At 38.6% G+C, this 23,043-nt stretch overlaps 1 protein-coding gene across 2 annotated transcripts; it reads left to right on the plus strand.

The window, feature by feature from the left end:
- Positions 1–151: 151 nt before the first annotated feature.
- LOC114703495 (membrane-spanning 4-domains subfamily A member 4D) lies at positions 152–15,840 on the plus strand. Of its 2 annotated transcripts, none has more exons than XM_037204868.1 (7): positions 152–611; positions 4,936–5,095; positions 7,097–7,216; positions 9,465–9,521; positions 11,658–11,786; positions 13,738–13,839; positions 15,495–15,840. In XM_037204868.1, the coding sequence occupies exons 2-7, from the start codon at positions 4,952–4,954 to the stop codon at positions 15,639–15,641; spliced, it is 699 nt and encodes a 232-aa protein (XP_037060763.1). In that variant the 5' UTR covers positions 152–611; positions 4,936–4,951; the 3' UTR covers positions 15,642–15,840. The 2 variants fall into 2 exon arrangements, with proteins under 2 accessions (XP_037060763.1, XP_028740173.1); XM_028884340.2 differs by lacking the exon at positions 152–611 and adding an exon at positions 2,658–2,879.
- The last annotated feature ends 7,203 nt before the right edge of the window (positions 15,841–23,043 follow it).

Consider the following 23,043-nt stretch of genomic DNA (forward strand, 5'->3'; position numbering starts at 1 on the left):
TTAAAAAAACAATTTTGGAGTGTGTTTTTTCCTTCAAGAAGTACAGAAACATGAGTTTTGCTTCTTTTTGTCCTACTTCTCTTGTATGCCATAAAAAAGTAGCACAGAATAGCAAAGTCAGTGTATGCCAATGTCCAAGTGAGCATATGTTGGAGCATGTAGATAAGATTCAACTTATTTTTATCTCCCCCTTCGTCTTCTTCCTACTAAGCAGGACAATACCTAATTAAACTTTTATCTTGTGCCATGTATTTCAGGACATGACTAGATATATTTATTAGATATACATGCATTAAACATGTTTTAATTTTGATTGCAGAACAAGCAAGTTAGAAAGTGTTGCTTCCATGTGCTGCCGACTACATTCACATGTAATATTAGAGAAAATAATCTAAACTATCAAGTTTGGAAATAGAGTAAAATGGAATAGAATGGGGGTTTCTGATATATCACACCATGAGTTTTCATCTTGAGAACCTCCTTTTTCTCACTTGTACCCATAAAAACCACAGAAATACAGCAAAATCTCCCTGTGCCTCACACCTTTTCAGAAGATGACTAAGAACACTACCCAGCCCACCGACCAGTAGCAATTACTTGACAGAACACAGGTAAAACAGCTTGTGCTCTGGCTGCTACATATTGTGCCTCAAAAGTTTATTTTATGCATTTTAATAATTTATATACAAGATAATGGCTTTGTTATAGCACTTTCCTACATACTTGGTTCTAATTTATCTTTCTCCCTGCTCTCCTCCCCTGGTCCCCGATCCTCCCCTCAGCCTCTTTCTTCCCCCAATCTCTCCAATTCTGCTTTCATATCACATCTATTAACCTCTCCCCAACTTTTTGCAGTGTATGGTGATTAATGTAGATACCAAAAATTAGTCAAAGTGCAGAAAACAAATGACTCTGGGGGTCTCAGCCATAAATGGAGGATCTAATCACATCCCTCCCACCAGAGCTCAGGAAACATGGAAATAGGAGGAGGAGACTCTAAGAGACAGAAGTCTGGGAGAACTGAGACAAAATAGAGTCTTCTAGACATGACAGGGCTGTAGCACTCATGAGCACACAGCAACTGTGATTGCCTGCTGAAGACCTGCGTGAGATCAAACCTGTCATCATTCCAGCATGGATTGGAAAGGGGCCAAGATACCACCCATAACAAAGAATTGACAGCACCTGATACTGACAACAGTGGGAGAAAGAGTTTTCCTCAGGGATGAGCCCCTAATTGGTTATCCAATGATAGTGGTCAGCCCTGAAGCCATATACACACAAACAACACTAAATGGACCTGACACATTATGTTTATATATTTATGCTTTATTGTTACAAAGATAATTATCAAAGAAAAGACAGTGAATTAGAGAGAGAATGAGGGGAGGCGAGAAGATTGGAGAGAGGGGACCTGGGGTGGGTTGGGAGGAGAAAAGGGAAAATAATATAATTAGATTTTAATTATAACATACATATGAATGGGCAAATAAGACACTCTGTTGTGGAAATTCAAATGAGGAACAAAAAGTATATACCTTGCCAGGCAGTGGTGGTGCGTGCTTTTAATGCCAGCATTCAGGAAGCAGAGGCAGGCGAATCTCCAACACAGAGAAACCATGTCTCGAACAAACAAAAGGTGTATATCTTGCAAAAGGAAAAGGAGAGCGCTGCTGAAAATTAAGGACACTGATAATAGTAATTCTCCTCTAGGCCCAAGAAGATACACAGCTATACTAGTATCTGACTTGAACTGCCAGATCTAAGTAAGAAACCCTCACTATGGACTCAGCAGAATATATATGTATATAAATAAATATATAGATTATATATATGTGTGTGTATAATGTGTGTGTTTCACAATAATTAATGAAGTCATAATTAGAGAGGGCATGGGAGGGAAATGAGAGGACTTGGGGTGGGGATACAAGGAATGGAAATAATGTAAATGCAGTACTGATGTATGAAGTGCAAAAAATGAATTTAGATTACAAAAACCAAAGTAGCCCAAAAAAAGGTCATGGAATTCTTGACAATCTGATTGTAGTAGAAAAACACTAATAAAGATATAATCTTAGGGATTTCCATGTGAGTTTAGATTTCAAATTTATGATCTTAATACCTGTGCTATTATTTCAACCAAGAAAAAATTACCCAGATGTCCTGTCATCCCCACAGGGGACCGAGCATTGCCAATATTCCTATACATCAATTCTACTTTAAAATATGTTTATTTGACAACAAAAGTGGAGTTTCATGTACACTTAGCACATTTAAATTCTATATAGACAATTCTATAGAAAAGCACAGTGACAGCAATGTGTAAATTTTTGCAAATAGATTTTGAAAAGCCATCTAAATGACATTAGTCTGAGTATGTTAAGTATTTAAAATTGTATATTTGTTATATTTTGATATTTCTGCTTTATTTAGTTTTGATTTTACTTTTTATTAATTTTAATATACAAAAATGGGTCATACAATTTTATATATCATAGCATTTTGTTTATATTCCTTTGACAGAGTTTTACAGAGTAAAGCTTCACACTTATCACAATAAACATTCTCACCTTCTATGGAAAAGAAAACAGATTTGCTACTCTTTTTGAGTGTATTTCACAGTAAACTCACACACCCTAGTTGAGGAATCAAAAGTCAGTTAACGGCTTTTATAGAAAGAGAAGGAAGTAGGTGTGCTTTTCAGAAATTCATACCACAGCTTTTATGATTTAGAAAGGTCATAGAAGCAACATGCAAATTTCAGCTGAATGAGTGCTGAGTGTTGGGTGGGCATTGGATCTGAACAAAGACTCTGAGGAACTATCCCAGAGCCTGCCCTTCATCAGACACAGACAGCAGACATTGCAGGCTGGAAGAAGGTAGGTGCAGGGTTTTGCCTTCCTAGGCTTTCAGTATGATGTCTTTTAATTTACTGGATGAATATAGAACATCTAGATGGAAAAATAAGATCACCTTTCACTACACACATTATTATTTTGAATTAGAGTTGAGTACACATTTATATGTGCCTTGGGAGGCAGTTTTTCATGCAAAGAATAAGAACAAAGAAAAGACAAAGGCTTGGGAAAGTGGCAGCAATATTTTTTCCTCCAGGTCCAGGACCTCACCAGCCACAGGCAGGTGGCTAGTTTGACAGTACCAGGCATGAATTTCCTCCTATTGAGTCTTCTGTAAGGCCATTTAGACGGCTCTTGGCTATTCCCAAGATATAAGTGTCACTATGGTACCCTTGAGGATATCTTGCCATGTTTATCCTTAGATGAAGAACTTCAGACAATTACTGGCTATTAAGAGAGGCAGGATAAGTTTTCTCCAACAATGAGTTCCCTTTTGGGTTATCCAATCAAGCTGGTTATCCCTAAATATATACATATGAGCAACACTAAATGGACTCCACAGGTTTTGTGTGTGTGTGTGTGTGTGTGTATACATATATATGTACATATATACATATATATGTATATATAGAGATTATATATAATAATATGAATATTTAACAATGATAATTAAAGAAAAAGAGGTTATGAATATGAAAGGGAGTGAAGGAACATGGGAAAAGTTGGAGGGAGGAGAGGGTGGAATGGAAATGATGTAAATACAGTACTCAAGTATGAAATTCTCAAAAATAAAATAATAACATAAAAAAGTTTGAAAAAAGACAAAGGCCTCATCTGGACACTGTGTGGGGTTGTTTTTCTTTCTATTCTTTCTCTATTCCCAGGGTATCAAAAACCTGAAAACAATATTTAAATTATTGACTGATCATTTTACACACTCTTAATAACCTTCTTTCATAATATTCACCTCTGTCTCCTACATATTATCTTGACAATCCATTAGTTAAGACAATATTTGATCCATGAAGGATTTGGTGGAGAAGCAGAGCATGGAGCCCGAGTGCCCAGCCTGATAGGCTTATAGTCTGCTTCTGAGATGGACTGTGACCTGAAATAGGTCTCCAAGCATCTTTGGCTTCATTTAGGAGACACACAGGCCATGAGCTGGGTAGACATTTAGCAGTGTGAAGATCAGAAACAATCTTGAAAGCAATTGTGCCCAATGTACCCTTTCACAGGTGTTGTCAAAGTAATCCAGGGATTGTTTAATCAGAAATTCACATCTTAATGAAAGAGCTAGGTGTGAACTCCAGATTTTTGGATCTTAGCCAGGCTTTGCCCTGCTTAGATTTCATCTCTATCATCGTCTATTACTAACTCTTGAAATTTAGGCTTTTTGTGTGTGTATCTTTATTTTGTATTTAATGAAAAAGAAACTCACCCTACAGATTCCTCTTTAGTAACTGACTCACGAGGGGAATGTTAATAGACAAGGGGAATGTTAATAGACAATCGAGGTCTGAAGGTATTTCTGAGAGGCATGGCAGCGGCTCTTTGTAAAAAGTGAAAAAGTTGTGCATTAGAGTGGATTACACCCTTCACATTGGGTTCCCTTAAGAACACCTTTGCCTTCTGGAGTGTGAAAGGCAAGTCACAATACTGCTTGAATTCTGTCTTGCATTTCAGGTTGAGTAGTACACAATGGGGGTGGGGGGTTGTTTCTGATGGAAGCCAGAGACTGTGTGAGGAGAGTGAATTTTGGAGCAGATAGTGAGTTGGGGGTCAAAACTCCCGAAAATGAAGTCAACTTGTACAAATGCTTCAACAACTGATTTGAAAAATGAAGTCCAAAATATTTGTTGCTATCTAAAGAGAACATATAAGCATTCAAAATAAGGCCAAGAAAATAGAAATAGAAGAGCTTCTCTTACTAAGAGAATAAAACTATTTTTGTAGCTTATCTGGGCTAGATTTTTTATTGTAACATAGGAGGGTTTAGTTTAGAATGTATCCTTAAGCAGGAACCTGGCATTGAGTCATTTCCAGAAGTTCATCCAAAATTTCATTCTTATTTCAGGACTGTTTCTGCTGCCATGACAACTGTGCAAAGAATAGAACAGACCATCATAGAGGTGGTCCCTAGAGATGTTCAGCCCTCAGAGAAGTCTGTTATAAGGTCACAACTGTGGAAAAAGAGCACGGAGAAATTCTTGAAGGGGGAACCCAAAGTCCTAGGGGTAAGATGTGTTTGTATCTGAGGAGAGTATGATTTTGTAAATATCTAAATGATTAAAAAAATAAAAAAGCTACACCAGGACTCTGTCCCACTTGCCTTCGGAGTCATCAACACATCTCAAGATCACTGACATTTGATTTTCAAATCTATCATTTGCAAATGAATATGTTATTCTATCACATCAGACTTTAAATTTAATTATGCTTAAAATATAGGAACTTCAGGTCTGTTCTAAGCTATGGGTCATCCAAGATGATCATATGTACTTCAGTGCAGAGAAAAAGCTATACAAGCTGCTGCTGTGATTCAGGCCCAGGCCTACCCACTGGTTGATAAACCCATACTGTTCTTAACCGTTTCCAGTGCCTTTCTTTTGCCTGCTACTCAGATGAGAAATCCTCTATTTTCCACATACTTCTGTCTTCAGAAGAGTGTACCTAAAAAAAATAGAGAGCTTCAAAAGAATAACATCCTGGGCAAGTTAAAGGTCACTAAATGCAGAAGGTACTCACTAGCCCAACCTTACAACCACTGGGTAGCTGCCATTAGGCAGACAGCTGTTTCAAATAGTCATTATTCATGATATATGTTTTATGTCAGCATGGAATTTATATATCTTAAATATATCAATAAGGATTTATCAGTTGAGAGCAGTTTTACATGTACAGAAAAACTGGAGAGATAAAGGTAGACACTCCCCAGTGCTGTGAACTCTGAGCTTAGTGCTCTGTGTTCTATTAATTCCTTTAAATATCAATTAGGGGAAATCATAATATTATTAGGCAATATTAATTCTTTTCATAATGACATAAGACTATTCATAGTGGCTATTTCTTTTTCTGAGACTTGTTTGGTACATTGTATTCTCAGGCAATTCCTCTAAGTGTATTGGATTTGTTGACCTCTTCTTTTGGGTTTCCACAGTACTATCCCCTGCTTGGTTTCTGAGAGTATTAATCACTTATCTTCTCAGTTACTTTGCCTAGAAAGTCATTGATTTTATCTATCTCTAAAGGAAAATAAACCTAGGTTTTGTAAGTTTTATCCATTGATTCACTGTTTTGAATTCCAGTGGTTTTCACTCTATTTTTATTTTTTCCTTTTGATTAAATTCTTGTCCTTTCTGGGGGTTCCCACAAATTAAAGTGCAGGGAGTTGACTTGGTTTAGAGATATCCTCTTTTATTTTAAAAAATTAATTAAAATAGGATTATAAGCTTTCCCTCCTCCCTGTTCTTCCACAGCCCTCCCATGCTGCCCCTCCTTTCTATATCCATGACTTCTTTTTCTTTAAAGATTACTGCTACAAATCATACATACATGTGAAATATATATATATATATGTATATACACACATAAATATGTAAATGTCTTTTCCAGTCTCTTCCTATAGCCTATACATTTCCTTCTATGCACTGTTCTTATTTCCTTCCACGTATCTTCATAAGTTGTTTTCATCTTCTCTAGTCTTTACTAAGGGAGTTCCCCCATTTTTCAGGTCACCGTATTCACATTCCTTCCTCATGCTCCAAGTCCCCAAAGAAGATCGTGTGTGCTGTTCATATTTTCTTCACTCTGCATCTAATTTTATTCCTTCAAGTTGCTTCTTACTGGAATAACTTCTTCCTAATTCCCAAGTTTTTCTTGTGTAAGCATGTGACAAAGGAAAAACAGTGATAGAGATGCACCATGGGTATCATAAAAGTGCCTCTGGGAAGAACCTCACAAATTCCCTCCAAGTTTGAAATTACTGAAATATGTGTGTGTGTGTGTGTGTGTGTATGTGTGTGCATACATGTGTGTGTATGTGTGTGAGAGATATTCCAAGGGAAATTGGTAAGTTAGTACGACCCTCCTGTATATGAAGACTACTGACAAGAGAATCACATTTCAAAAATCATCTGTGAATATTAAAGGTAGAGATGAAAGGAACTTAGTGGTTTGATAGTATTTAGCATGGACATCATTTTTTGGTGGATAATGTTTCACTTTTTTGTGTCTAGGTTATACAAGTTATGATTGCTCTCATAAACCTCAGCTTGGGTGTAATAATGATGAATTTAGAATATCCCTTGCTAATCCTTTCAGTGAACCTATGGGCCCCAGTTTGGGGGTCAATCACGGTGAGTGACATATCATCTTATGTAACTGGAGATAATAACTCTGTGTTGTAACTCCACTAACCTTAGGTGGAATCCTCTCTCTACTCTTTCAAGTAGTCTATAAGTTTGAGAAGAGTGTATCTAAACCTTATTCAGTTTTTTTCCTTGTTCATGTTACACTATCAACATACCATTCACATAAACTAGGTGGACTGTTTATTTAATATGCCATTTAGAATACTGTGACAGCATGCAGTCCTGTACACCCACAAGAGTTACTTAAGCATGGGCACAACTAATTTCCTCAGGAGTCCAGAGGCTAGTCATTCCTAGGGTTGGTTATTCAGTGATACAAGAATGTCATCACATCTTGATCAGAGAGCAATTTGACATGTTAATGTATCTATTTCATTACTCATGAAGAGTTTACAAGTTTACTCTTAAGCCCAAGGACAACCAACTTGCATCTTTATTTGGGGAAATTGAGATCCATGTCTCTAGCTGGGAAGGGATCACTGAACTCTGAAGCTCCTGAAAGGAGTGAAATGAGGGGGCGGTGTTAGCAAGAGAGAGGAGACAGAACCAAGCAGATGATTCACAGAGTCTGCCTAATCAACTCTCAGTAAAGTTCATAAACTTGGTTATTTTTCAACTGAGAATCCCATTCAAGTGTTGTAAGGTTTCCATTTATTGATAACCTTGAGAATGAGAAAATTTAGTTATTTTGTAAATCTGATGCTTTAATTTTCTCTTCCTATTTGCAACAGGTGTTTAATATTTGAGGAGTGCAAAAAATTTGAGGAATGCCACAGGCTCCCATACTTTTCAAAGTTGCATGGCACTTTACGTATAAATAATAATACCAATTATTATATGATAATAATATATAATAATATTAATATGATAATAATAATACCCATAACACCAGTAATAGCTTTCATTGCATTATAATCCGGGCCTATTACTATATGTTTTTGTATGTAATGTTCTTCTTCAACCAATCACTCCAATTTCTGAGAGATTTGCTTTCATCATCATTTATAAATAAAAAAAAAATGACCTCAGGTTTCAAACAATGAGCCCAGGACCTGGTACCACTGCTTAGATGCCTCCCAAACAGATCAAGCCAATCAACTGTCTCACCTATTCAGAGGGCCTGATCCAGTTGGGGGCCCCTCAGCCTTTGGTTCATAGTTCATGTGTTTCCATTCATTTGGCTATTTGTCCCTGTGCTTTATCCAACCTTGGTTTCAACAATTCTCGCTCATATAAACCCCTCGGGGGAGGCTTTGCCCTGGAGGAGGTGGGAATGGGGGATGGGCTGGGGGGAAGGGGAAGGGGCAGGAAGGGGGAGAACAAGGGAATCTGTGGCTGTTATGTAGAACTGAATGGTATTGTAAAATAAAATTAAATTAAATTTAAAAAATGAGAGTAGGAAAGAGGAATATACTCAAAATCTATTCAGTCCATGAATGAGGACTCAGAATCTCATATATCTCCTCCCTATGGTTTTCTGTGTCCATCTTTATTTCCTATTCATTATCATCTTGGCAACCACTCTCATAGTTCATGATGGAGGATGGAACTCAAGTGCTCAGGCCTGCAGGGGAAACACTTGACTGACAGCCAGTTCCCCAGCCCCATCTGTATCTTGATTTTAGTTTCAATGGTGTGATCCTACTGATTCTCCCAGTAACTTTTAAATCTTCTAAACCAAAATTTGGAAAGCAAATGCAGACATCTGTATATTTAGCTAAGTAGTTTAAAGAGGTCAATTCAATCAAGTTGACAGCAGTCATTTAGAATAAATTGAAAATAATTGCCAAATTGATAGACTCAAATGAGCTACAATATTCCGGTGATCATCTAATATAGAATTCAGTTTTTGCCATTATTTTATTTACAGCTTCCAAGATATATTTCCAGCAAAAATAATTTCTAGTCTGTTTTTGTTTGGCTAACTTCTTCAGTTTGGGGGTCATGCGGGCAAAATCATGTTGTACAGACTGGGGAGTTCTAGTCTTCATTGCTTTTAAACAATTTTGGTAGGATGATAATTGCATATTTGACAAAGAAAACCTTGATTCTTCCAATGTCTTCCTCTTACTCCCCTGTTGCTGTGGGTAAGGGGAGGGTGTGTGACAACTAATACTGCTTTGAAGACAACTGATCACTTTAATAGACCTAGTTGAGTTAGAAGTGAGTGCCAGCATGCTATGATTTATAACTGTATAAAGTTTTTAACCTGAATTTTCCCTCTTATGACCAGTTCATGCTCTCAGGGTCCTTGTCCATTGCAGCAGCAGTGAGAACTACAAAGGGACTGGTATGTTTTTGTTTTGTTTTGCCATAAAATGTGAATGATTTTATCAAGTATGCATTCTGCTAAAATGTAAAGGGGATTGATTCTATTTCCTAAGGCCAAGGCTATGGGTTTTAGAAGGATCTTGCTTTCAAATGTGTAGCTGAGCTATAGCGTCATAATAGGTCTCATCACATCTGAGTGGATATTGTGTCAAGGCAGATGCTGGGAGAGTTTTGGTCCTGGTGCAGTGAATTCTGGAGGAGGAATGTCAGGTAGGGTTAGACAGATGAACCTTGAAACTTCAGATCCAGTCCGTGACAATGAAATCAAATATTTGCAGTGGCAATAACATCATTAACTGACAGGTTAAAATGGCTTCTACAAATGTATCCAAAATGACAGATTAAAAAAAAATTACAGAGACCATAGAGACAGCTCAGCAAATAAGAGCACTTATTGTTCTTAGAGAGGACCTGGATTTGATTCCAAGCACCCACATGATGGTCCACAGACCTCCAATTCCAGGGGATCTGAAGCCTTCTTCTGATTTATGTGGGCACCAGGCATGTACATACATGCAGACGAAATTTGTACATACAAAACAATAATGATTTTAAAAAGACATTTACAACAGTATTTCTGTCATAAAACTGATAAAAGGCAACAGCCAAGAGTCCAGCAATTATTTCACTAACTAAAAGCTGCATTTGAGTTTTCCTTCCTGAAATAGGTAAACATCGACTTCTGTAGCATGATCAAGATGACCTTGCTACACCTGGGCTCCTACCTACCTCCTTAGCATCTTTAACCAGCTTTGACCAGTAAAATGTAGAGACACAGCAAACTTTCAGTTTCCTGAGTAGTTTTACTTCATACAAAAAAAAAAAAAATTCGTTGTGCTGAACCATGAGAAGAGAATTGTGGAGCCAAATCTACAGCACAGGAGGAACTATGCAAGAGGGAGATGGGCATGAGTGACTGTCAGCATTCACACAAGAATAGTCAGGCATTTGTAGCAGAGTCTGGTGGGAAATGACAGACAAGGCTTTCCAGATAACGTGTCAAAACTGAAATTTTCACTGTGAAATTTGAAGAGCATCTTGTGCCCTTGAGAATCATCTGGAGAATTTAGTCTTAGGAAAAACAGTATAAGGCTTCTTGCCGAGGGCTGTGGGAGTATATAGCAGATGACAGCTAGTACTCTACAGATTGACCTACAAAATGAATAACTCTGGATTGGGTAGCCCCACTAGACAAAGTCCATAGAGGAGCCCCATTAAACAAAATCCTTGGGGTGGCCCCACTAAGCAAAATCTATGGCAAGTCTTCGAGTAGCCCCACGTGGCAAAGCTGTGGGGTCACTGGCTGTTGAAACCAGTTGTTTTCTGTCCTTAACTTTCTCGGGTGCCACTGTTATGCTTCTCTAATAAGAACAGCTGTGGGTTGCTTTCCACAGCCCTTTGGTAGTGTGTTTTACATCTCTGGGCACACATTTAGCTGTGGATTTCTGTTTTAGCTGTATAATTCTGATGAGCAGAAATATTACCAGAATAATCTTCTTTACTGACAGGAAAGTAACAGTATTCTCAGTCTCAAAGATAGTCTTTTACACATTTTGCAAAGACTGTAGAACCAGTGTAAAAGACTAACCTGCACCTACAGAATGTACATAAAGACTAATTCCCAGATGTTGTTTATTGCTAAAAAAAATTATTTACATCAAGACATAGTTCTTACAGGAGCTTCCTTTCTGCATGTACCCTGACCGCTCAAGGTTCACCCCATTGTTTAATGTCTGGGACAGCTCACCAACTTAAAGGTACATGCATGGGTCAGTGTGACATTACTAGCCCAAGAGAAACTACATGACTTATGCTGTTTTTTAAGAATGGGTATGGCCCTGAAATTTTTCACGAGGAAATTTGAAGAGCATCTTGTGCCCTTGAGAATCATCTGGAGAATTTAGTCTTAGGAAAAACAATACAAGGCTTTGATTTTGTCAAGGGATTGGAAGTAAAGACATCATAAGGAAAGACACAGATTCTACTTTTGGCAAAAAGAGGATGAAATGCATTAATAAAGTCATGGTATATTTCAAATATCGATGGAGCTGTACCAAGGATACAACTGAATTAACTGATTCCTGTTCCTTTCTAGGTCACCAGCAGTATAACTTTGAACACCATTAGCTCTGTGGTGGCTGCAGCAACAAGTATAATCGGTTTCATGAGTGTGCTTACAAATGCATTTGCTATTGCTATTTCTTCTACAATCAAAGTTGTTGTGGTGAGTACTTCATCGCTGATGGGATGCCACAGTGGAGGCAAGGGTTCATTGACTCTCGCAAAAGCAACCATCAACCCTCTGATTGTAAACCACATTGGGGAGGTAGGGATGATTGGGAAGTAGAACAGTTATTTATTTAGGGATCAGGTGACATCAGATTATTTCCATTCTGTTTATAACTAAGTAAAAAGAAACCGACTATTGTGGCTAGTTCAGACATGGGGACCCATATGTCATGTCAGATCTTGAATTGGCACTCCAGAGAGATACAAAATAAAACCAAGTTCCTAATAGTGGGAGTTCAAACCCCTTGGGAGGAAAGGTATATTGTATACCTTATGATTTTACAAAGCAGATTTAAAAGAGTGAGCTCCTTGTAAGAAAGAACAGATAGAGTACTTGTTACCTGGAACCATCAGAATAAGCCACATGGAATTGCCAATGATCAGCTAAAGTAACTTAGAAAAATAGCAATCTCTACATCTTAAAGTAGTATATTATAAACACATATACACTGCTACTTATGTTGAAAATCTTTCTTTCGTTTTGTTTATATTGCTGTCTTCAGTTTGTGTGTTTGTTTGATATTTCTGGAGATGGGAGTCTTGCTATATGGCCTGGACTGTCCTTGGATTAAAAATCACCATCTCATCTCAATGTTGGGATTTTAGTTGTGAGCTACCAGGCCCAGCCTGTGCTTGTTTATGTAAATTAAATTATGTATGTGAGACTATTTATGAATCACATAAGAGTGATGAAATATCTGTAAGGGAGATTATGAGGCATACAGACCTAACTTCTGTGCTCCCTGACCCTCAAAGAAACATTTAATCTACCTATCTAGATGGTCAAACTTCTGAGGACAAGGCTACCAACTCTCCTACTTGCTGTTCTCCCCTTGTGCCTGCCACAATGTCTGAAACACAGAGACTACTGGATCTGTTGAGGCAGGAGCAAGGATTAAAACAACAAATGCAAATATTCTCAGGGCCTGCTGAGTCAGTATTTCCATGTGCCAAGCTCCCAATCTATTGACTAATTTATAGCAGAGAGAGCATTTCTGATCACTGAGAGAAAAAGACAGAATATCCAAACCCAGCAGTTCCAGGCACCAGTACAAGGCAAGAGAATTCAGAACAAATGTGCTACCTTTGTTCCTCCATTTTGATCCTGTGGTTTGGTGAAGAATCAGACAAAGTCAAGTGCCTTGAATACTAAGGGACATCGGGTTCAACAGCAATCAGTTATCATAGCTGTGATAATTGCTACCAATTAAGTGCATAATCCAGATATATTACAGGATGACAGAAGTTCAAAATGAGTCTCAATTGCATAAAATCAAAATGTTGACAGGGCTGTTGTCCTGCCTGGGAAATTTAGGGAATGGTAATTTTCTTGGCTTTTGTGTTTCCACATTCTGACCCCATCCCTTGGCTTATCATTCTGTCCTCTGTTTTCAAGGCAAGTACTGCAGCCTCCTCAGGCTCTAGGACTTTGATTCTTCAGCATCTTGCTTCTACTTGTAAAGATGTTGTAATAACTTGGACACCTTGCACAGGCCAGGATAGTCTGCCTATATTATCTAATAAACAACCTTCGTTCCCACTGCAAACTAGTAACTCCCCATTCCAGGGCTTGGTTAGAAAGCCAACCTGAAAGACCATTCTCTTCAAATGTGGAATAATAATATGATTTTTCTCCATGTGAAATTTCTAGCACCAGAGCATAGCAGACAATGGGATCCTGATAATTTTTAATAATAAAAAATTGATAAAATAAATGACATTCAGGAGGCCAAGAAATTGTCTAAGGGTTGGGCCATATCAAAAGCTGGATTTCTAAATCCCTGGCTAGGGTCATTCCTCTTTTGGCATGGTAGTCAAGGGGGGCATATTTCAAACTTATAATCTCCACTAACTCTTCACATTCCTTTGTATGAATCTGTTTTTAGGGTATGGATGCTTTGATGTTCATTTTAAATGTGCTAGGATTCTGCATTACTGTGTCCATTGCTGCCTTTGGGTGTAAGGCATCCTGTTGTACCTCCAGTGAGGTAAGTATCAGTCCTGGTTAAATGATGTTCAGTAGATCTCTATTGCTCTATAATCAGTCACATAAATCTATCAGCTAACAAGGACACATCATCATTGTCTCTCACCTTCCTCAAGTCAAGACCATTAGCTGGGTCCTCTGCTCAGACTTCATAGGCTTACCAGAGAAACTGAGGTTCCCTTTGGGGTTTTTAGTTTCATTAATAAAAGAGTTTAGAACCAGACTCAGAAGGGAGCTCAGGAACATTTTTATGACAGTTTGGGGGAGGGAAAACAACAGGACAGACCAGCTGAAAATATCTGCAGCCTTTAGGCAGAGGGGAGATGGAGAGAAAGATCGAGAAAACCCAGAGGTCTGGAAAAACATGTTTAGGATTACCAAGCCACAGATCTGAGTTCAGAGGTTACCCAATTCCAAATCTGTGTGTTTCAGAGCAAAGGACTGTGCCAGGGACTCGTGCTTAGAAATAGAGATAGAGATAATTTATTAAGCAAAAGAAAAGTATTCCTAAGAATGGAAGTGGGTTTGTGAGGTGTAGAAAGAATCCAAAAGGCTTCCAGCCACAGAATGTAGCACCCTATACAGGACCGTGAGAGATCCTGCCTCTTCTGTTTGTGTCTCACAGATTCACTGCCAACCATCCCCACCTAGCAAGCTCTATTCCTTAGATGAAACCCAGGTGGAAAAGGCTTTCCTGTCTTCTTCTGTGTACTGGTTTCTTTCATGTGCTAATCCTTATTGTTTGAGAATGCCATAACTGCAGATAATGTGCTTTGATCAAATCCAACTCCTTTTCCTCTGCTCTAATCCCTCCTTTCAAGACCCTGTTGTCCTGCATCAAATGTGCTCAGGAGTTGACTGGGCTGTTGTTTATGAGAAACTTTCAGTTCATGCACACCTAGCCATTGTCTTTCCCCAAGAACTGATGCAGATGATCTTGAGCCATGAGGAAGAAGAGGGTTACATAGAGATAAGAAAGTGACAGACTTATCAGGAGAAAAAAAGGCCAAGAAGTAGACCATGAGGATTATATGCCAGGAGTGTCCTCAAAGTTGCAAAGCTTCAAATAGAGAAAGGAGCCAGTGAAACCTAGCAATTGCTCCCTAGAGCTGAGCGATGCTGTGCCTGCTGACCTCCTGTGTGAACCCACAAAAGCAGTGGCTAGGGGCATGTGATGCTTAAGCATGTACATCTTCTTCATTCTACCACTGCCCCACATCACTTGAGTTTGTGAAGGACAGGATTTTCCCAAGTCTCATGACGCTTCTGCCATTCTAGGCCACTGTCGTGTTTGCAGAACTTTGTTCGTGTCTGTCAGGTCACAGTATGGATGTGCTGCTGTCAACAAGAGTAAACTAGTTTGGAAGAACACCATTGTCATTTTCCACAACACCTTGATTCACTTAAGCTGTTTACATGGAAGATTCATGCTCCAAGATGTGGCTGCAAACACCAGCTTCTCTGGTCAAACTCTGCTGTAGAATGAGCATCCTATGTGTGCAACACCTGACCTATGCCTGAGACACCAACCAGGGTGATGTAGGATTCAATTCAGTAGCAACAGTGTAGACACCAGTAAAGGTGACATTGTAGGGTAAGGAGAAAGAAGCTCTGAGTATACTGGGTGACTCAGTGACATTGTGATTCATTTCACAGGTTGTGGTAGTTCTGCCAGTAAATCCTGCTGTGTCAGCAGCAGCACCCCCCATGCCACTTCAACCATTGGTACCAACAGTATACCAACAACAAGGAGTTCCGGAAAATCTATACAAGAATCCCACTGGAGGAAGAGTCCAATTCTGATGTGTGTGTGTGTGTGTGTGTGTGTGTGTGTGTGTGTGTGTGTGTGCATGTGTGCATGCCTGCATGCATGTATGTGATTTCAGAATCATGTTCTCATTGTTTGTTTCCCTGGGAAATTAATGCTTCATTGCACTGGCTTTTGGTGGGAGTATCAGACCTGTTATAAATAAATAAACCCAAGCATTTACTCGGCCAACAACACCTGAGTATCTTCCGTTCATTGTATGTACAAGGGTATTGAAATGGCAAAGAAGTTTTAAATGCAAACTGAAAAAGAATGTGTTAGCAATATGAGGTCTCCAAAAAGACTGAAGACTACAGTACATTTTATTTGAAGCTTTTGCTAAATAAGTAGATTTAGCTACTCATGATCATGTAAATACACATAAAGTATGTAAGACAATAGGCAAATTAAACCATTAACTATAGCAACCAATTTTAATCTCTATGTGTATGTGCATGACATAATACCATAGTGTATACTTTAATTAATATGGCGAAAAATTACAGTGAAGACAAGTGGTTGAAATCAGGATAACTGATTCCTAAATACACACACACACACACACACACACACACACACACACACGCATGCACGCGCACACACTGTGCAGCTCTCTCTGTATCTCTGTCTCTCTGTCTGTTTCTCTCTATGTATACATATATATACATATATATCATATGTATGTGAATATGTATGTATAGCATATGTGTAGTGTAGATACGGGGAGCAGATACACACATATGTATGTATGTATTATATATAACCTAAAAAAGCAGTTTCTTATTGTTGTGAATTGAATCTGCAACGTCCCCTACAGATTCACATGTTTGAACACTTGGTCCGTAAGTGGTGCCACTCTTTTGAGAGACTGCTGAATCTTTCAGATATGAGGCCTAACTTGTGAAAGTGAGTCACTAAAGGTTGGCTTTGAAGGTTCTGCTGCCTTCCAGTTTCTTCATGAGCTTTCTGCTTCCGGGCAAGCCTCACTGAGAGACTCTGCCACATGTGATTGCAGCAACAGCCCTGCCCCACCATTCCGCCTCTACAGACCATACCTGCAGAAGCCATTAACTAAAGTAATTAATATACTTATGTAACCTCATTATTAATAGTACATTCCAAAGATTATAAACATAGTCTAGTGTAAAATTCCTACTAAACTTTCTACCAATGTCCACAAAGTATATATTTTTATATGTAAACAAATTATAGAAAATTTGTCTAGAATACTATATCTTACATTTACACATACATTCAAATAAATCTTGTTGGCTTATAAATATAGCAGCCTTTCCAGTCTTTTAAGAGTGCTATCATCTAGATGCTTAGGTCAGCTCCCACACTGGTTTCATTTTGACCTGTTCTTATATTATTTTGTAATTTGAGGAGTTAGTCTAGATTGATTGTTTTGTAAAAATTGCATGTCCTTGAAATTCTCCCCCAAATTCAGATGTTGCAATCCTAACTTGCAGTGTTACAGGGCATTTGTGGGGTGTCTGAGGTAGGAGAGCAGGTCACTCATGAATGATGTCAGTGCCCACAGATGCAGATCCCAGAGAGTTCCCACAGTCCCTTCTGCCATGTAGACACAGCAGAAGGCAGTTATCTGTAGATTAAAGGTGCTCTCATTGGACATGAGACTGTGTCAGTGCCTTGATCGTGAAGTCTCAGCCTCCAGAATTGTGAGAGATAAACATTCCATGGAAGAAAAGTGTTCTCCACTGGCTGTCATCATGATAAAGATTTATTTGCAAATTCATTGCTGAGAGGTTACCAGTAGACAGATTGTTTAGGTACATGTGAATATAATGTTCTCCAACAAGTTTTACTAAATGATCTTAGCATTTTTAAAATTTTCCTGGGCATTCTTAGTTCAGTTACTATTTGTTGAATGTTCATGTTACCTTTCTGGTTGGAAGCAAAGTACAAAAACTCTGCTATCAGGCTAAATTTCCCTGAAAGAAATAAGTGTAAATAAATTCTTAGCCAAATTGATTCTAAATATGTGTCAATATTTACAGTTAATTATGGAATAAGTCTAGAGCCCGTGTTAGTTTGGCATAGTATAGTTTAAATTATTTGCATATCTCCAAGCAGCCAGGACACAATCCTCAAATACTGATGTGTCCCAAAAGCCAAAAACTTACCAAAACCACAAAATGCTGCTAGTTCTTTACTTATAATCTTAAATTAACTTTTTAATATAGTATATCAAGAGAATTCTCAGAAATAAAACCCTAAAAACATAACAAATGAGACTAGAGACATGGCTCAGCAGATAAGAGACCTTGTTGTTCTTGGAGGGGACCTGGTTTCAGTTCCCAGCACCACGTGGTGGTTCACAACCCTCTTCTGACTTCTGCAGGCACCAGGCACACAAGAGGTGCACATATAAACATCACACAAAAAAAAGTAAAATGAAGTAAATTTATCTATAGAAAACAATACGTTGGACAAAAATGCAAAGCAATTGATTCAAGACCAGAACCAATAAGAAAATGATTGATCTAAAGCTGTTTCAAGCAAGAAAAATGAGACACTTACTGGGGTTACTCAAATGCTACAAACTCAGACAAGCCACAGATGTGCTTCCAGTAGGTAAATTGTCACACTCAGGATGAATCCCAACACTTTGCCCAATTCTGTTGACTTTCAAGTGATTCTTTCTTGGTTCTTTGTGTTACTTCCTTGTTCTCATTATGGGAACTGAGTTCTCAGCTAAGCATGAGACGTCTCAGTCAGATCATGAAAGTGCTTATGCTATACTCTCGCCCTTTGTTCTCTGAATCTAGTCGACACTGGAGCAGGTGGCCAGGCTGCATTCGCAACTGCATCTTTCCTATTTCCCAATCGCAATTTAGCCACGAGACATTATGAACAAGACCAATATTATTGCAAAATAATGCATTTTTTCTTCTCCATTTGAAGCACTTGGGATTTTTTCTTTAGTTCTTTCCTTACCAAGAGAATAGAAAAGAATAACAGAAAATGTAAGTAGAGGAAAGGAAAACATTTTTCCTCTAACTACAAGTTTTCATTTACGAAACTGTAAAGAATTTGTTCAATTTTCTTATTCTGTCTCCACTCTTATTCTGGAAGTTTACTTGGGAGAAAACACAATTCTGAGCTTCTCTCTTGAAAGGACAAGATGCTTGGCCCCTAGTGAGGTGATCTACAAGACTGTTTTCTGTCTCATCCGACACAGAAAGATGACAGAAGATAGCACAGCTTCCATATCTTGTTGGAACCTGTCTTAGGGAACCTTACTGTCTCCCCACTGGGGTGATTGCAGCTCTACAGTGAACAGGGCAGAAAGCGATGCTGAGTTCTAAAGAACAAACAGTCAACAGGTTTAACCAGGAAATTACACACATGTGCCAGAGAAGATGCATCTCAAAAATATTTCTCAGTAGTTCCAGAATCTACGCCCAGTTTCTTGTGTTTTGTCACAGTCTCACACACATTCCTTCTGAAAAGTCATCGAGGAATAAGTTAGCTTTTATTGTATGTCTACAACCATGAAAACAAAAAGGAAGCAGGCTGGGAATTTAACAAACTTAATCGGGCAATATTTGGCTCATAGTTCTTTTTAAAATCTTCAACAGCTATAGTTGGGCATTATATACATCCACCAAATCTACCTCTCTCTCTCTGTCTCTCTCTTTCTCTCCATATCTATAGATAGATAGATAGATAGATAGATAGATAGATAGATGATAGATAGATAGATAATTTTTTAACTTTCTTTTTTGTTTTTTATAAATATTTTTTATTTTATAATTAATTTAATTTTACATATCAGCCAGGGATCCCCTGTCCTCCCTCTTCCCACCCCCAGCCTTCCCCCCCAATCCACCCCCCATTCCCACCTCCTCCAAGGCAAGGTCTCCCTTGGGGAGTCAGCCCAGACTGGTAGATTCAGTTGAGGCAGGTCCAGTCCCATCCTCCCTGCACCAAGGCTGAGCAAAGTATCTCTACATAGGCCCTAGGTTCCAAAAAGCTGGCTCATGCACCATGGACAGGTCCTGGTCCAACTCCCTGGGGGCCTCCTAAACAGTTCCCTCTGAATAAGTGAGACAATTTTCTAACATTCTATGTGGAAATATGTGGTGGTATTGTGTTCCCCAAAATATTGTGTACCCTAATAAATTTATCTGGGGGTCAGAGAACAGACAGCCACTAGATACAAAGGCTAGAAAATGGTGGCACTCACACCTTTAATCCTAGCATTCCAGAGATAGAAATCCCTCTGGATCTCTGTGAGTTCAAGGCCACATTGGAAATAGCCAAGCATGGTGACACGCCTTTAATCCCAGAAAGCCAGCCTTTAATCCCAGGGAGTGGTGGTAGAAAGCAGGAAGATATATAAGGCGTGAGGGCAAGAAACTAGAGGCTTTTGGCTGTTTAAGCATTTGGGCTGGTTAAGATTTTGGCTGGTTAAGCATTCAAGCTTTGGAGCAGCAATTCAGCTGAAAGCCATTGGGAGGAGGACTCAGAAGCCTCCAATCTGAGGAGACAAGACCAGCTGAGGATCCGGTGAGGTGAGATAGCTGTGGCTTGTCCTGTCTCTCTGATCTACCAGCATGGACCCCAATAACTGACCTCGGGTTTGACTTTTATGAATAAGAACTTTTAAGATTCCTGCTACATCTGGCGCCCAACGTTCGTGTTACGAATTCATGAAAAAGCTGTTTGCCTGTGGCCTTGTGAGCCCCAGCTCAGGCCCAAGCTACACTCAGCCGGTTGTGGTGGCGCACGCCGGTAGGATTTGCTGAAGGAGACAGAGGCAGGAGGATCCCGAGTTTGAGCCAGCCTAGGAGGCTTGGGAGAAGCTTTGGCCCGGACTGAACCACAAACAGTGGTGGGACCATGGAAGCAGTGGCTACTGCTCCACGTTGCCAGCTCCTTCTCATCGTGTTGGTGACTGCGGTGATGCTGCTACCTGGAACGAAGGGTTTACTGCTGCTGGTTCAGAGAAGAATTGCCAGGACCATCGTGTTACAAGAAAGCATCGGCAAAGGTCAGTTTGGAAAAGTTTGGCAAGACAAATGGTGGGGAGAAATTGTTGTGAAGATTTTCTGTTCTAGGGAAGAATGTTCATGGTTCCAAGAGACAGACATTTATCAGACTATGATTGCTTCAAACCACAGAGGAGGCAAAAAAAAAAAAAAAAAAAAAAAAAAAAAAAAAAAAAAAAAAAAGTCTGCAGGAAACCATGACCATGCCTAACAGTGACTTTGAAATCTTCAAAAAGATGACAGGATCCTACAACGATGATTCCACATGGACTATGATAAAGCCATTAAGCCGATTAACACCATGGAAAAATCGACTTTGGACTACAAACTGGTCAGGACAATTTCGAGAGGACTAGCTGAGATGATACAGCCTGACAGACAACTTGAACAAGGACTTGAAACAAGCCCTGAACTTTCCTTTTATGCAGAGACTGGACAAATGATACAGGACTTGACAATTAACCCAAAAATTTTCTTTTCAAGATTCCTAAAGATATCTTCACCCTAGAAAGCAAAAAGAAAAAGAGAATATAGATATGAGATAGATCATCGAATCTACTCTGAGGAAAAAGATAAAAAGAGAATATAGATATGAGATAGATCATAGAATCTACTCTGAGAAAAAAGATAAAGAAATAATAGGATAAATAGGTAGATCATTGAATCTACACTGAAGAAAAAGGGGAAGATATAAAAATAACAAAAGGTAAACTACTGAATGTATTATGAAAAGAAAAAGAGAGAATATGGATATGATAAGATAAAAAGGGAGATTATGGAATTTACTTTTAAAAAGGAACTACTTGTTTTAAATAAGATAAGTAATGAAAATTTTTTGGTCTGAGTTTATCAGATGTTACTGGACTGGACATTGTTTATATATAATGGAGTTTTTATCTGAATCTGTCAAATGCTAATGGACTAGACATCATTAATGTAATTTTTGTCTGTATATATTGTATATACTTATTAGATAGTTTTCTTGTATTAGTTATAAGCTTTCTTTAATTTTAGACAAAAAGAGAGGAGATGTGGTGGTATTGTGTTCCCCAAAATATTGTGTACCCTAATAAATTTATCTGGGGGTCAGAGAACAGACAGCCACTAGATACAAAGGCTAGAAAATGGTGGCACTCACACCTTTAATCCTAGCATTCCAGAGATAGAAATCCCTCTGGATCTCTGTGAGTTCAAGGCCACATTGGAAATAGCCAAGCATGGTGACACGCCTTTAATCCCAGAAAGCCAGCCTTTAATCCCAGGGAGTGGTGGTAGAAAGCAGGAAGATATATAAGGCGTGAGGGCAAGAAACTAGAGGCTTTTGGCTGTTTAAGCATTTGGGCTGGTTAAGATTTTGGCTGGTTAAGCATTCAAGCTTTGGAGCAGCAATTCAGCTGAAAGCCATTGGGAGGAGGACTCAGAAGCCTCCAATCTGAGGAGACAAGACCAGCTGAGGATCCGGTGAGGTGAGATAGCTGTGGCTTGTCCTGTCTCTCTGATCTACCAGCATGGACCCCAATAACTGACCTCGGGTTTGACTTTTATGAATAAGAACTTTTAAGATTCCTGCTACAGAAATATTTTGCATCATCGCTGATAATGGTTTTTCAAAGACATAAAGTTTTATAAAAAAGATTCATCTTGTTGATTCATCAGTACATTCACTGACATAGTTATTGTTCAGTGGTGATTATCAATTGGTGACTAGTAGGTATTAAGTCACTCAGTATAGTCAGATGGATAGGTAAAATCAGAGAATCTATGAGTTTATCTGTGGTTCAGTAAGACATGTATGATGAATGAATAATAAACTGATGATGAATAAATTGATGAATATGAGTTTAAAGGCAGTCAATGGAAATGACAAGAAATGATCATGTATAACACATGTATATAAACATCTACTCCACATTTGGTAGATCTGGGCATGGGTGCCTAGATCCCAGCACAAGACCAGCCTCCATTACATAGAGAGTTAGAAGCCAACCTGGGCTACACAGGATCCTACATCAAAAGACCAAAGAGGAAATTGGTTCAAGCTGTTAACACCTTAAAAGATAGTTAAACAGACAACAGTTTGACTGATATATTGAGTGTTTGAGTCTTTAATAAAACTGAATATTAATAACATTGTAGGGGAGGGCAGCAGTAATATAGAAATCTGACTGGTGAAGAGTAGCAGAGACAAACTAAATATAGAAGCTTAGTTTTAGATTTTTATTATGAGGTGGTTATGAGATGTGATTATTACATGAAGAAGATCAAGATGTTAGGAGAATTATTTTGAGATAGAATTAAGGCAAGTTAAACTCCACATGCCTATACTTAGAAAGGGAAAATAAGGATCAAATCCAGAAAATATAGCAATTAGAAAAGCATA

The sequence above is a fragment of the Peromyscus leucopus genome, chromosome 1 (assembly GCF_004664715.2).
Source record: "Peromyscus leucopus breed LL Stock chromosome 1, UCI_PerLeu_2.1, whole genome shotgun sequence".
NCBI lineage: Eukaryota > Metazoa > Chordata > Mammalia > Rodentia > Cricetidae > Peromyscus > Peromyscus leucopus.

Excerpts from the sequence above, each read along its gene's own strand:
- LOC114703495 (XM_037204868.1), top strand. The coding sequence starts at position 4,952 with ATGACAACTGTGCAAAGAATAGAACAGACCATCATAGAGGTGGTCCCT. Across the intron at positions 11,787-13,737 it reads CTACAATCAAAGTTGTTGTG|GGTATGGATGCTTTGATGTT; the intron begins GTGAGTACTTCA and ends ATCTGTTTTTAG. Across the intron at positions 13,840-15,494 it reads CCTGTTGTACCTCCAGTGAG|GTTGTGGTAGTTCTGCCAGT; the intron begins GTAAGTATCAGT and ends TTCATTTCACAG.